Here is a 12,076-nt window from a genome sequence, read left to right as displayed (position 1 = left end):
TTGTTGACTTCTGCACTTAAGGGCCCGAGGCTTTTACTTAGTTCGCTTATGCCTTGCGCCGCCACTGACCGCTTACAACATCATCACCTGTCGATCAAAGTTGCGCTGTGAATGGTGACAAACTCACGCACGCTCGCTCGCTCTCACCATCACAGGAGAACCTGAACAAGCTGATGACCAACTTGAGGTCCACGCATCCTCACTTTGTGCGCTGCCTCATCCCCAACGAGGAGAAGAAACCAGGTGAGCACACACACCTGTACAGAGATTACCGGTGTAGCCTACGTAGACTTGCCGGGGCAAGTGCTAGCACCTATTACACACACTGCCTTGCTGTGTACACCTGGGCTCTCCCAGTCACTCACCTGCTTCTCATTCACACCCCGTGTCCCACCCCCCATTGCCGTGCCCCCCCAGGTGCGATGGACAACGCCCTGGTGATGCACCAGCTGCGATGTAACGGCGTGCTGGAGGGAATCCGTATCTGCAGGAAGGGATTTCCCAACAGGATCCTCTACGGCGACTTCAAGCAGCGGCAAGTCATCGTCATCATTAGATGCATCATCATCACCATTGTTGTTTTATGTAATATCATCGTTATCATTGTCATTATCAGCTGAAGTATCGTAATCATCCTCGTCATCTTGTTCAGATGAAGTATCATCGTAATTATCACCATCACTGGCAACTCCTACAACATCCCCACTACCACCATCGCTGTCATGACCATTCATTGTAATGACGATGATGTCTCTGACCCAACCACCCCCCCACCCCGCACCCCATACCCCACCCCCTCCACCACCGCACAGGTACCGTATCCTGAATCCGAATGCCGTGCCTGAGGGACAGTTCATGGACAGCCGAAAATCGGCTGAGAAGCTCCTGTCCACCCTCGACATCGACCACACGCAGTACAAGTTCGGACACACCAAGGTGCGAGAGGGCGCCTCCTCAAATGATGATGATATGATGATCAAGATGATGATGGTCATCATGATCATGACGATCACAAATGCGTGCCTGAGTGAGTCAGCGACCGTGTAATCGAGTGAGCAATTATTCGCTCGTTGGTGTACAGACTTTCTGGTTGCATAAAGCATTTTTTTAAAGCGTCAAACATTGGAGTATTTATTTCACTTGTGCCACTTAAACTGACAAGCCACGGGAAAAAAAATCCACTTTCATTTCCAGAGGCAGGCCACAATATTGTACAACCAAGCCGCGCCAGAGCCATGCCAAATCAGCCCGGTGCGGGTTCAGGAGGCACCAGGTTTTTTTCCACCGCAAAACCTAAGCCGCGATGCTAACGTCAGCGTCACGCATGCGAGTGATGCAACAAATGAAATATATCAATAAACCCGCTCCTGGCCCTGCTTGGCCCTAAGCCATGTTCAGATGTCTTGTGAGGCCAGCATTTGATGATTTAGCTCCGACTCGGCTCAGTCAACAGAACTGGCTCATTTAGGATGTGATAGCGGAAAAGGGAGTACAAGAAACCACAGCACGACTGCTGTGGGATCTGGCAGACGGAAGGAAGCGATGGGCACGTGTGGAATCGGAAGTTGAGTGTTTCCCTTACCCGACCCTTGGAAGGGACGCCACGTTCCTAGGTTTCCAAGGCGACGACCCCTCACCACCGGGTGGTGATGCGGTCAGGCGATGGCACGCGTGCCGCTCCTGTGTGTCACAGTGGACGTTAAACATCCCGTGACATTGCTTTGAAAATGAAAAGACCACGTGTGCCGGCATCACAGTCAAAATTACATACAATTCTCACCAAAAAAATTGGTAAGTCGTATATATAAAGATCGCTGCCCTACCGGCAGGCAAATGCCCACTAACAGGCCGGTGCTGCGTACATCTTATGCCTCTCAGGGACCGATGCGATGAGAGGTGCGGTATAAATATGACCCCACCACTCTCCTCCCCTCCCTCACCTTTAACCCCGTGCAGGTGTTCTTCAAGGCCGGTCTGCTGGGCACGCTGGAAGAGATGCGTGACGACCGCCTCTCAAAGATCATCACCCTCCTGCAGGCGCGATGCCGGGGGTTACTGTCACGCAAAGAGTTCGCTAAGATCATTGAGCGCAGGTGAGAGGTTTCGCCGAACAACATTATTTTGTATTCTTGGATCTTTCGGTAAAGTCACGTAGAAGGGAAAAGATCAAAGAATATGAATCCCTGCAGTCACGAAAGCTTTAAATCGAAACATTCTTTTGGCAGAAGAATTACACTAATAATATAAGCAATTTAAAATGAACCGCGGTCAGTCTTTTGCATTCGTTACTCCCTCCCCGTCGGTGTCGCGAGCTATTACATGACTGCAACTACAGGTTATTCGAGGGTAGATCTATGATTGTGGTGGTGGATGATTGATGTGTGATGACGACGATGGTGAGTCACCTTCTTGTATCCGTCGCCGTCGTTACAGGGACGCGCTGCTCGTCATCCAGTACAACATCCGCGCATTCATGGGCGTCAAGAACTGGCCGTGGATGAAGCTCTTCTTCAAGATCAAGCCGCTGCTCAAGAGCGCCGAGACCGAGAAGGAGATGCAGAACATGAAGGAGGACTTCCTGAAGCTGAAGGAGGCCTACGCCAAGTCGGAGGCACGCCGCAAGGAGCTGGAGGAGAAGTCGGTTTCGCTCCTGCAGGAGAAGAACGACCTCGCCATGCAAGTGCAGGCGGTGCGTGAGACAGGCCGGCCTGACCGGGACAACGATGATAAGGATGTTGATGATAATGGTGATAATGATGGTGAATGACTCATATACAAGACTAGTTTTCGCACAATTTCCATGGAAGTCGTAATATTCTATAAAGTCTGTGAAATCTTGGGAAAATAGCTGTAGAAACATTACATGGGGTGCTTTGTTTTCTTTCAAAAATCCTGTATATTGCCCTACGTGCCAAAATCATAGCCCTAATGATGACTATGGTGACGATTATTATGGTCACGATAACGAAGATGATGCTCTATGGGAACCTCATTTGCCAGTAAAAATATGATAATTGGTTTTTAACCCTTCTATCTCGCAACAAAACTGACACCTTTTTACAAGGAGTCATGTTTGCATAGACCGCAATACCTGTGCGCCGTTTGGCGTCATCTGGTCCAACCCATGTGAGACTAGGCTCTAAGGAAAGCTGTCTCGGGTGTGGACCAATCAACTTCAAGGACAGTGCACATTATCAGAGTTATGTCTTTTGTTTGTATTATGACTGCAGGTATTGCGGTCTATGCAAACATGACTCCTTGTAAAAAGGTGTCAGTTTTGTTGCCAGATAGAAGGGTAAAAAACCAATTATCGAAGATGATGCTGTTCACTGCAGGCCCTCAGCTCAGCTCAACTCACAAAAACAACTTTCCTTCCACCACTGCGCCTGCCCTCACCACCATGACATTCATCTCCACCTTCCACCCCCCTCCCACCACACACACACAGGAGCAAGATAACATCGCGGACGCCGAGGAGCGCTGCGAGCAGCTCATCAAGAGCAAGATCTCTCAGGAGGGGAAGATCAAGGAGCTGACGGAGCGACTGGAGGAGGAAGAGGAGATGAACGCCGAGATGACGGCCAAGAAGCGCAAGCTGGAGGACGAGTGCAGCGAGCTCAAGAAGGACATTGACGACCTGGAGCTCACGCTCGCCAAGGTGGAGAAGGAGAAACACGCCACGGAGAACAAGGTGAGTGGCGGACCGTGCGTTCGACACTGTACTACCAACTCATCCAAGAAATCTAGAGCGGCTCGCTGCAACTATTTCACATTTAGTTATTTGTATCCAAAGCGAAAATAACATTTGTTCATTAGCGGTCGGGCTGGTTAAGCCAATGCTGCTGGGTTACGAGATGTTATTGCCAAAAGCAAGCGATCTCCACGAATGTCTCCACTCCCACCACCCTACCACGCCCGCTCACCCACCCACCCACCCGCTTACCCAAACATCTGACTCCGTTAATGTCTCCACGCCGTCCACCCGAGCGAGCCTGCTCACCCACGACCTGCTCACCCACCCACCCGCTCACCCACCCACCCTCCCTCTCACCGACCCACAGGTGAAGAACCTGACGGAGGAGATGGCCGCTCTGGATGACATCATCGCGAAGCTGACCAAGGAGAAGAAGGCCCTCCAGGAGGCTCACCAGCAAACGCTGGACGACCTGCAGGCTGAGGAGGACAAGGTCAACTCACTCACCAAGAGCAAGGCCAAGCTGGAGCAGCAAGTGGACGACGTGAGTGGTCCACCAGTGCACTTCACTAGGGGCCTCATGGTTCCACCAATCAATGATGGTTTTTCTTTAACATACCAAAGCCTTCTTTAACTCAGACCAATTATCACTCCTACACACACCATTGGAACCTCATTTGCCAGTAGAAAAATATGATAATTGTTTTTTTACCCTTTTATCTGGCAACAAAACTGACACTTTTTTTTTTACAAGGAGTCATGTTTGCATAGACCACAATACCTGCAGTCGTAATGCAAACAAAAAACACAACTCTGATAATGTATGCACTGTCCTTGAAGTTGATTGGTCCACACCCGAGACAGCTTTCCTTAGAGCCTAGTCTCACATGGTGTTGGACCAGATGACGCCAAAAGGCGCACAACTCAAAGACAATGCACCATCAGAGTATGAGAGCTCCTTGTAAAAAAGGTGTCAGTTTTGTTGCCAGATAAAAGGGTAAAAAAAACAATTATCACTCCTACACACAGCGCGAAATTGGCTAAAGTTGAAATCCTGTTGTCATATCTGGAATGGAGCACCCATATTCTACCTTTATCTACCTGAGAGAGTTGAACGTTAAGCAGGCAGGCTGATTGATGATCCAGCAATAATCGATTCACTCCAGTGACCGTCAGTCAGTAACCTCGTTATCACTTTTCTATCACTGCTACTATGAATGCCTCCATGGTAGGACTTGGTCTACGAAACTGTTTAACATCATTCATACTTTGTTCAACCACCACACTGCAGGTGAAAACAACACACTCACCCACTCACTCACCCAATTACTCACCCACCACACTGCAGGTAAAAACAATACACTCACCCACCACACATCAGGTTAAAACACCTCTTTCTCATTGCTTGAATTCCTGCACATTTTCTCCCATTCCCAAGTTCTTAGAACTTTGCTCAATTCAAGAATGCTTTTAACTCTATAATATTAACATATATGTTTGTTGATGGACACTCGGCATTTCGGTCCTGTGCTCCATAATAATAACAACCGTGATGATAATAATAACTTAAAAAAATCCCCACCAATCCAGATTATTGTCCCAATGATCAAAACGTTACATCGAACCGCAGGACCCAACCTGTCCACTCGCAACCTTTAACGAGCCCACCGAGAACCCAGAGAGTCCCTGTGGTCGATGTTATTTTATATAAGCACGCGTGTGTCTGCACGTACGTTCCACAGCTGGAGGGCTCACTGGAGCAGGAGAAGAAGGTGCGCATGGATCTGGAGCGCGCCAAGAGGAAGCTGGAGGGAGACCTCAAGCTGACCCAGGAGACCATCATGGACCTGGAGAACGACAAGCAGCAGCTGGAGGAGAAGTCCAAGAAGTAGGGTGCTCGTCATCATTGTCAATATCGTCATCATTGTCCATGACCTGTGATTGGTTGACACATGGCTAGGTGGTTCTAGGTTTGATGGAAATTACTTAATAACCATGTGTGCGTACGCGTGTGCTAACGTCTGTGCACGTTTGTTTATACGTGAGCGCTTGCGTATGTGTATGCACGTTTGTGTTTGTACACATATGTGAGGTGTGTGCATGTGTTTATACATGCGTGCGTGCGTGTACACGTGCGTGTGTGCAGGAGGGAGTTTGAGATGAACACCCTGAACAGCCGAATTGAGGATGAACAGGCACTGGCTGCTCAGCTTCAGAAGAAGATCAAGGAACTGCAGGTGATGCGCACTGATGATGCTGCTGCTGCTGACGATGATGGTAACAATGATGAAGATGACGACGATGAATGTGATAACACCTATGCTGCTGATTCCGTTTCTGCTGCTTTTGACGACGATGATCACAGCCACATCCATGCAGCTGGTGAAGATGCTGATGATGATCTCGCCCCTCCCCAGGCGCGCATTGAGGAGCTGGAGGAGGAGCTGGAGGCTGAGCGCGCGGCGCGCGCCAAGGTGGAGAAGCAGCGAGCGGACGTGGCACGCGAGCTGGAGGAGATCAGCGAGAGGCTGGAGGAGGCGGGAGGAGCCACGGCGGCGCAGGTGACCCCCTCTCCTCCCCAACCCCCAGACACAGAAAAAGACAAATGTCACCCGTGTAGTCTACACGTTAGAGAGCACGTATGAAGGCCAGAACGTCGCATGAGAGGGCGATGTTGGCAAGCACCACGATCAGTCACTTTTTGCCACCCCCAGTGCTGATGCTTGCCCATCGCACCAGAAACTTATTAACAGCTGAGTTGACCTCGGAGAGATCCAGGACCAGCTTAGATAATCGTCACTGATGTTATTCATCATCGAAGAATCGAACTCCACTCACCGGGTTCATAGCGCAGTGCGCTAACCACTATCCAATCACAAAATAGCCGCACAGACACGCAGATACACGCATAAGCACACACACACTTATTTCCGCGTATGGCTTGATTTTGGAATTCTCACCCATCGTCACTTTATCCCAACTATTCATAACGTTGCTCAGCTCAAGTAACATTCACTCTTGTTGTTGATTACACCATCAGCAGTGCCGTTTGTTGAGCGCGGCTTTTCCCAGAAATAAACGGCCTCCGGGCCTGTGTTCGGAGATCACAATTTAAAAAAGCAAAAGGAGACGGTGTGTGTTTATGCACTCTATGCTTATTTTTTGTATGGAATTCGGTGAACCGGCGTCCTTGGATGTGCTCCGACAGGGTTGTCTCTTGTATTTGAAACGCATTTTTATATTCACTTCTCCCCCGCAACGCAGATCGAGTTCAACAAGAAGCGTGAGGCCGAGTTCCAGAAGCTGCGTCGCGACCTGGAGGAGTCGACGCTGCAGCACGAGGCCACGGCGTCGGCGCTGCGCAAGAAGCACGCGGACAGCGTCGCCGAGCTGGGCGAGCAGCTGGACAACCTCCAGCGCGTCAAGCAGAAGCTGGAGAAGGAGAAGAGCGAGTTCAAGATGGAACTGGACGACGTCCTCTCCAACATGGAGTCCGTCGTCAAGACCAAGGTGAGCAGGTGGCAGGAGGCGTCGGATGCGGCTCGGGCCCATAGGCGTCCTGGTTTTCCAAGCACGTACAACGGAAACAGGAGTGCTGTGGCAGCAGCGCTCAGATGCTGGATTGAAAACTGGGTTTCAGCCGCACTACCATGTGAGACTAGGCTCTAAGAAAAGCTGTCTCGGGTGTGGACCAATCAATTTCAAGGACAATGCATACATTATCAGAGTTGTGTTTTTTGTTTGCATTCCGACCTCAGGTATTGTGGTCTATGCAAAGATGACTCCTTGTAAAAAAAAGGTGTCAGTTTGGTTGCCAGATAAAAGGGGAAAAAACTATTATCAGCCCAGAGCTTGCGTGTCCTTGAGTTAAGGACCTGTGTCTAACTGGCGATGATGTTGATTCTGTGGACGATTTTCATGTTTACGGTGCCCACTTTGTTGTTGATGTTGACAAAATTGTTCTTGCCGTCACTTACGTCACCGTTTCTCCTCCCCTACATCGTGGGTGCCAGTCGAACCTGGAGAAGATGTGCCGCAGCTATGAGGATCAGCTCAACGAGCTCAAGGTGTCGTCGGATGAGAACCAGCGAGCACTCAGCGACTTCACGGCGCAGAAAGCCAAACTGCAAACCGAAAACGGTGCTCCTTCCAGCATACACGCACGTCACATTGATTATCATCATCAGCATCATCGGCCGTGGTCAATCCACTGCTGGATGATGGCCTTCCCAAGCCACCACCAATACTCATGATCCTGCCATTTCATAACCCACCTATCACCCCCACACAAACAAAGGCCGTGTGTTGTGAGTAACAATGGTCCACACTCTTTGGTCCTTTCGGTAAAGTCACGTAGGTGAAAAGCAAAAAAATAAATAAACACCTAAATCACGACGTTTCGGAGGCAACACAAGCTTCCGTCATCAGGTGGAACAACCACAGCAAAATTAATTTTTACTGTCGTGTGCAAAAATAAATATTTTTGCTGTGGTTGTCCCACCTGATGACGGAAGCTTATGTTGCCTCCGAAACGTCGTGATTTTTTTTGTTTTTTACCTACGTGACTTTACCGAAAGAACCAAAGAGTATGGATCCTTGCAGTCACGAAAACTTCAAATCTAGAAGTAACAATGGTCACCACATCGCTGCATTACAATAGCAACAATAATGATGATGTAAAGGCGCCTTTTGGCATTCTCTGGTCTCATACTGGTCAGACCAGGCCCTAGAGAAAGCTGTCTCTGGTGTAGACCAATCAGTTGCAAGCACAATACAGAGATTATCAGAGCATGTTTTTGTTTGCATGTTGCCAGAAAGCATAAAACCTATTCTTATTTTTTCATACTTTGATACTGCCAAAAAAAGGTCCCAATAATGATGGATGGATACAGGCACATTAATATGGCAGATGCCTTACTGAAATATTAACTATGAACAAAAGCACATTACTCTGATGATGATGATAATAATCTGGCGCACCTCCCTCACCCCGTGTAGGCGAGCTGTTACGGCAGATGGAGGAGAAGCAGGCGCTCATCACGCAGCTGACGCGCGGGAAGCAGTCGTTCACTCAGCAGGTGGAGGAGCTGCGACGACAGCTTGATGAGGAGCTCAAGGTAAGAGAGCAGAGAAGATGAACCTTGCACCGTCACTCGAGCTGGCCTGGTGGCGCAAAGGTTAGAGCGTTGAGCCAGCACCACTGAGATCTGAATACCGATAGGGCAGATCTTGGAGGTCGCGTATCTATTAAACTATTTAAACTCGACTGTTTTTTTTTTTACCAGGTAAGGCCCACTCAGCTACATAGATATTTTGCAGGGGCGACCTGGCCACACAACGAAGTGGCTTATCACGTGGACATTTATAGCAGCCAAATACTCTTCAACGCATGTTTCTAAACGTGGAGGGTAATACCGGAGGACCCGGAGAAAAATCCACACGACCCCATGGGCGAGAATATGCAAACTCCGTATATACAGGCGTCAGGGTAGGGGTTGAACCAACGACCTCCTACATACAAAACGAGGTAGTTTACATATTGCCACTGTGGTGGCTATTGTACAGCAACTGCGAGATCTGGTGGAGGGGTATAAAGCGTTGGCGAGGTCTGTTGGCATCAGTGGCTTTGGCCATAATGACATATCGATACTAATAGTCAATGACAAAATCATAACCATTTGTCAATAATATTTCCATATATAGGAAAGAAGATATAAGTGCAATGTTGCAAAATATGTCCCGTCTTCATAGTGGAATGGACCATTGTTATTTGTGCTTGTGCACTACTCTCAATGCAGAATCACAAGATGTTTCTGTAATGTAGATGTCCTGCGTAGTTTAACATTTTTTAAAAGTGTGAAATACCAAATATACTACTCATTCGGAGTGCCAACTCTTGCTAAGCAGCAAGTGTATTTGGTTGTTTTAACCAGGTGACACTTTTGATTTAGAGCTTTCGTGATTGCAGGGATTCATATTTTTGGTTCTTTCGGTAAAGTCACGTAGAAGGGAAACAATAAAATAATACAAATATAAAGCAATATAATTCTCACGACGTTTCGACTGCAACACAAGCAATCATCATCGGATGTGAAATCCACAGCAAGAAAATTTCTTGCTGTCGAAACGTCGTGAGAATTTTATTTTCTATTTTTATCATTTTATTGTTTCCCTTCTACGTGACAGGTGACACTTGTCACAAAAATGACAAATGCAATAAAATAATGTACAGCAATGAAGTAAATAGAAATCAGAGCAAAAGTTACTTCATAGAAATCAGTGCAAAAGCAACCAAATAAAATTGAGAGCAAAAAACAACGCGAGTTACAGGAGGAATTGAAACTCCACCGCGACCACCACAACTGACCTGGCGCACCTCCCCCACCACCGCCACCACCCCTCGGCCCCCACAGGCGAAGAGCGCGCTGGCGCACGCGGTGCAGGCGGCGCGGCACGACTGCGACCTGCTGCGCGAGCAGTACGAGGAGGAGCAGGAGGCCAAGGCGGAGCTCCAGCGAGCGCTGTCTCGCGCCAACGCCGAGGTGGCGCAGTGGAGGACCAAGTACGAGACGGACGCCATCCAGAGGACCGAGGAGCTGGAGGAGGCCAAGTACGGACGAAGCTCACCACCATCACCATCACCACCATGACCACCACCACCATCACCACCACCATCACCACCACCACCATCACCACCATCACCACCATCACCATCTCCACCATCATCACCATCACCACCATCACCATCACCACCATCACCACCATCACCACCACCATCATCACCACCACCACCATCACCACCACCACCATCACCACCATCACCACCACCATCACCACCATCACCATGACCACCACCATCACCACCATCACCACCACCACCATCACCACCACCATCCTTTCCATTGTCTTCATGCAATCAGTAGCCTATCAATACGTTTTATAAAGGCCCGTGATATTAAACCACGGGCAATTTCTTTTTTTCATCACAACTACTGAGCACAGGGCCCAAAGGATGTAATATGTCAAGCAACCAGCAACAAACAGCACTCTTGAAAGTGCCGTAGATGAGTTAATTAATTTCTTGAATTGAGGAAAAATGTCGGAACTTGGGGAAATAAATTATTAGAGGAAATGCTAAAGTTGAGCAGCGCGAGGAGAGAAGCACTAAGCAGTGTTTTGACCTGCAGTGTGGTGGTTGAACACAGACTGGATGAGACAAAACAGAGTGGGTCCTCAACATGGGCAGAGGAGGTAATAGATGGGAACAGTAACCATGATAGTAGCGGTAGAATAGTGATTAACCAGGAGAGTTTTCAGCAGTGTGGTTCGTGGGTGAGAGCGTCGAGGTGGTGGACCTCTTGCAGAGGTCGCAACCGGGTACCCTACCCGTACCCGGGTACCCGTTTGCGACCCTGGTGCGGCCGGGTACGGGTAGGCCGTGAGTCACTGGTGAGTAACCGTTTGTCACTCATTTCCCAACGTCTTGTCTCTTCTCACAATTCAAGTTCCTAGAATCAACCCACCCGCGCCTGCAACATGGCTTCATCCCAGAGGTCGCAATCAGGTACCCGATACCCGTACCCGATACCCGTACCCTACCCGTACCCAGCCGGGTACGGGTAGGGTACGGGTATGGTCGAGTACGGGTACGGGTACCCGTTTGCGACCCTGGTGCGGCCGGGTACGGGTACGGGTAAGGAATCAAAACCCGTTTGCGACCTCTGACCTCTTGGCGTTTGACGTGGCACGGCTCCCGCTGGGAAGTGGCGCACGGGCGTGCTCCTCGCTCGTTTTATTTTGGAATCAAAAGTTAAAGATAAGACGAGCAAGTAGTGGGTCCGAGCGCCGCACGCACGCAAACTCACGCGGTGGACACGAGGATGCACAGAGACATGCACGCAGAAATGGACACGTACGCACACACACACAGGTACAGACGTACTCACATGTGTGTGTGCACACATACGTACACACAACAGCCTATATTCGCCACTAAGTGGTGGTGATGTCACCACGGCATTTGTGCCAGGCTAGGTGCACTTTGAGGGCACGTAAAATGCCAAGGGATAGCTGACAGGTCACAGGATAAACCCAGGTGCCATGGGTTGACTGACCAAGACGATTGACAGATGCACCACCTGTGCTCCCTAATGTGCCAACTTGCTACTTTTTAGCTGCCTGGTGCTCCGCCCATTGCTGTGAGCGTCGCTCCTCTCCCCTCCATTGTTGCTGGAGAGAAACTGCCTCCAACTGCCCAGTAGTTGGAGGCACATTATCCAGCCACTCACAGGGGGTGGCTACTTCTTCCAATATTTGAGATACAACAGCCCCGGTAAGGTCATCCCCACTTTGCTCCATGATGTAATCTGGGCTGAGGGATTT

At 49.3% G+C, this 12,076-nt stretch overlaps 1 protein-coding gene across 1 annotated transcript in view; it reads left to right on the top strand.

The window, feature by feature from the left end:
• Positions 1–12,076, top strand: part of LOC144951685 (myosin-7-like) — a 36,639-nt gene that overhangs the window by 11,359 nt on the left and 13,204 nt on the right. The window contains exons 16-29 of the mRNA XM_078881980.1: positions 156–243; positions 418–535; positions 813–936; positions 1,957–2,093; positions 2,434–2,689; positions 3,449–3,691; positions 4,062–4,238; positions 5,437–5,582; positions 5,841–5,931; positions 6,112–6,255; positions 6,959–7,204; positions 7,708–7,834; positions 8,693–8,811; positions 10,108–10,304. Coding sequence (XP_078738106.1) covers positions 156–243; positions 418–535; positions 813–936; positions 1,957–2,093; positions 2,434–2,689; positions 3,449–3,691; positions 4,062–4,238; positions 5,437–5,582; positions 5,841–5,931; positions 6,112–6,255; positions 6,959–7,204; positions 7,708–7,834; positions 8,693–8,811; positions 10,108–10,304 — 2,213 coding nt within the window. The remainder of the gene's footprint in view (positions 1–155; positions 244–417; positions 536–812; positions 937–1,956; positions 2,094–2,433; positions 2,690–3,448; positions 3,692–4,061; positions 4,239–5,436; positions 5,583–5,840; positions 5,932–6,111; positions 6,256–6,958; positions 7,205–7,707; positions 7,835–8,692; positions 8,812–10,107; positions 10,305–12,076) is intronic.

The sequence above is a fragment of the Lampetra fluviatilis genome, chromosome 63, assembly GCF_964198595.1.
Source record: "Lampetra fluviatilis chromosome 63, kcLamFluv1.1, whole genome shotgun sequence".
Lineage (NCBI taxonomy): Eukaryota > Metazoa > Chordata > Hyperoartia > Petromyzontiformes > Petromyzontidae > Lampetra > Lampetra fluviatilis.
This window is presented reverse-complemented; position numbering and strand designations above follow the sequence as displayed.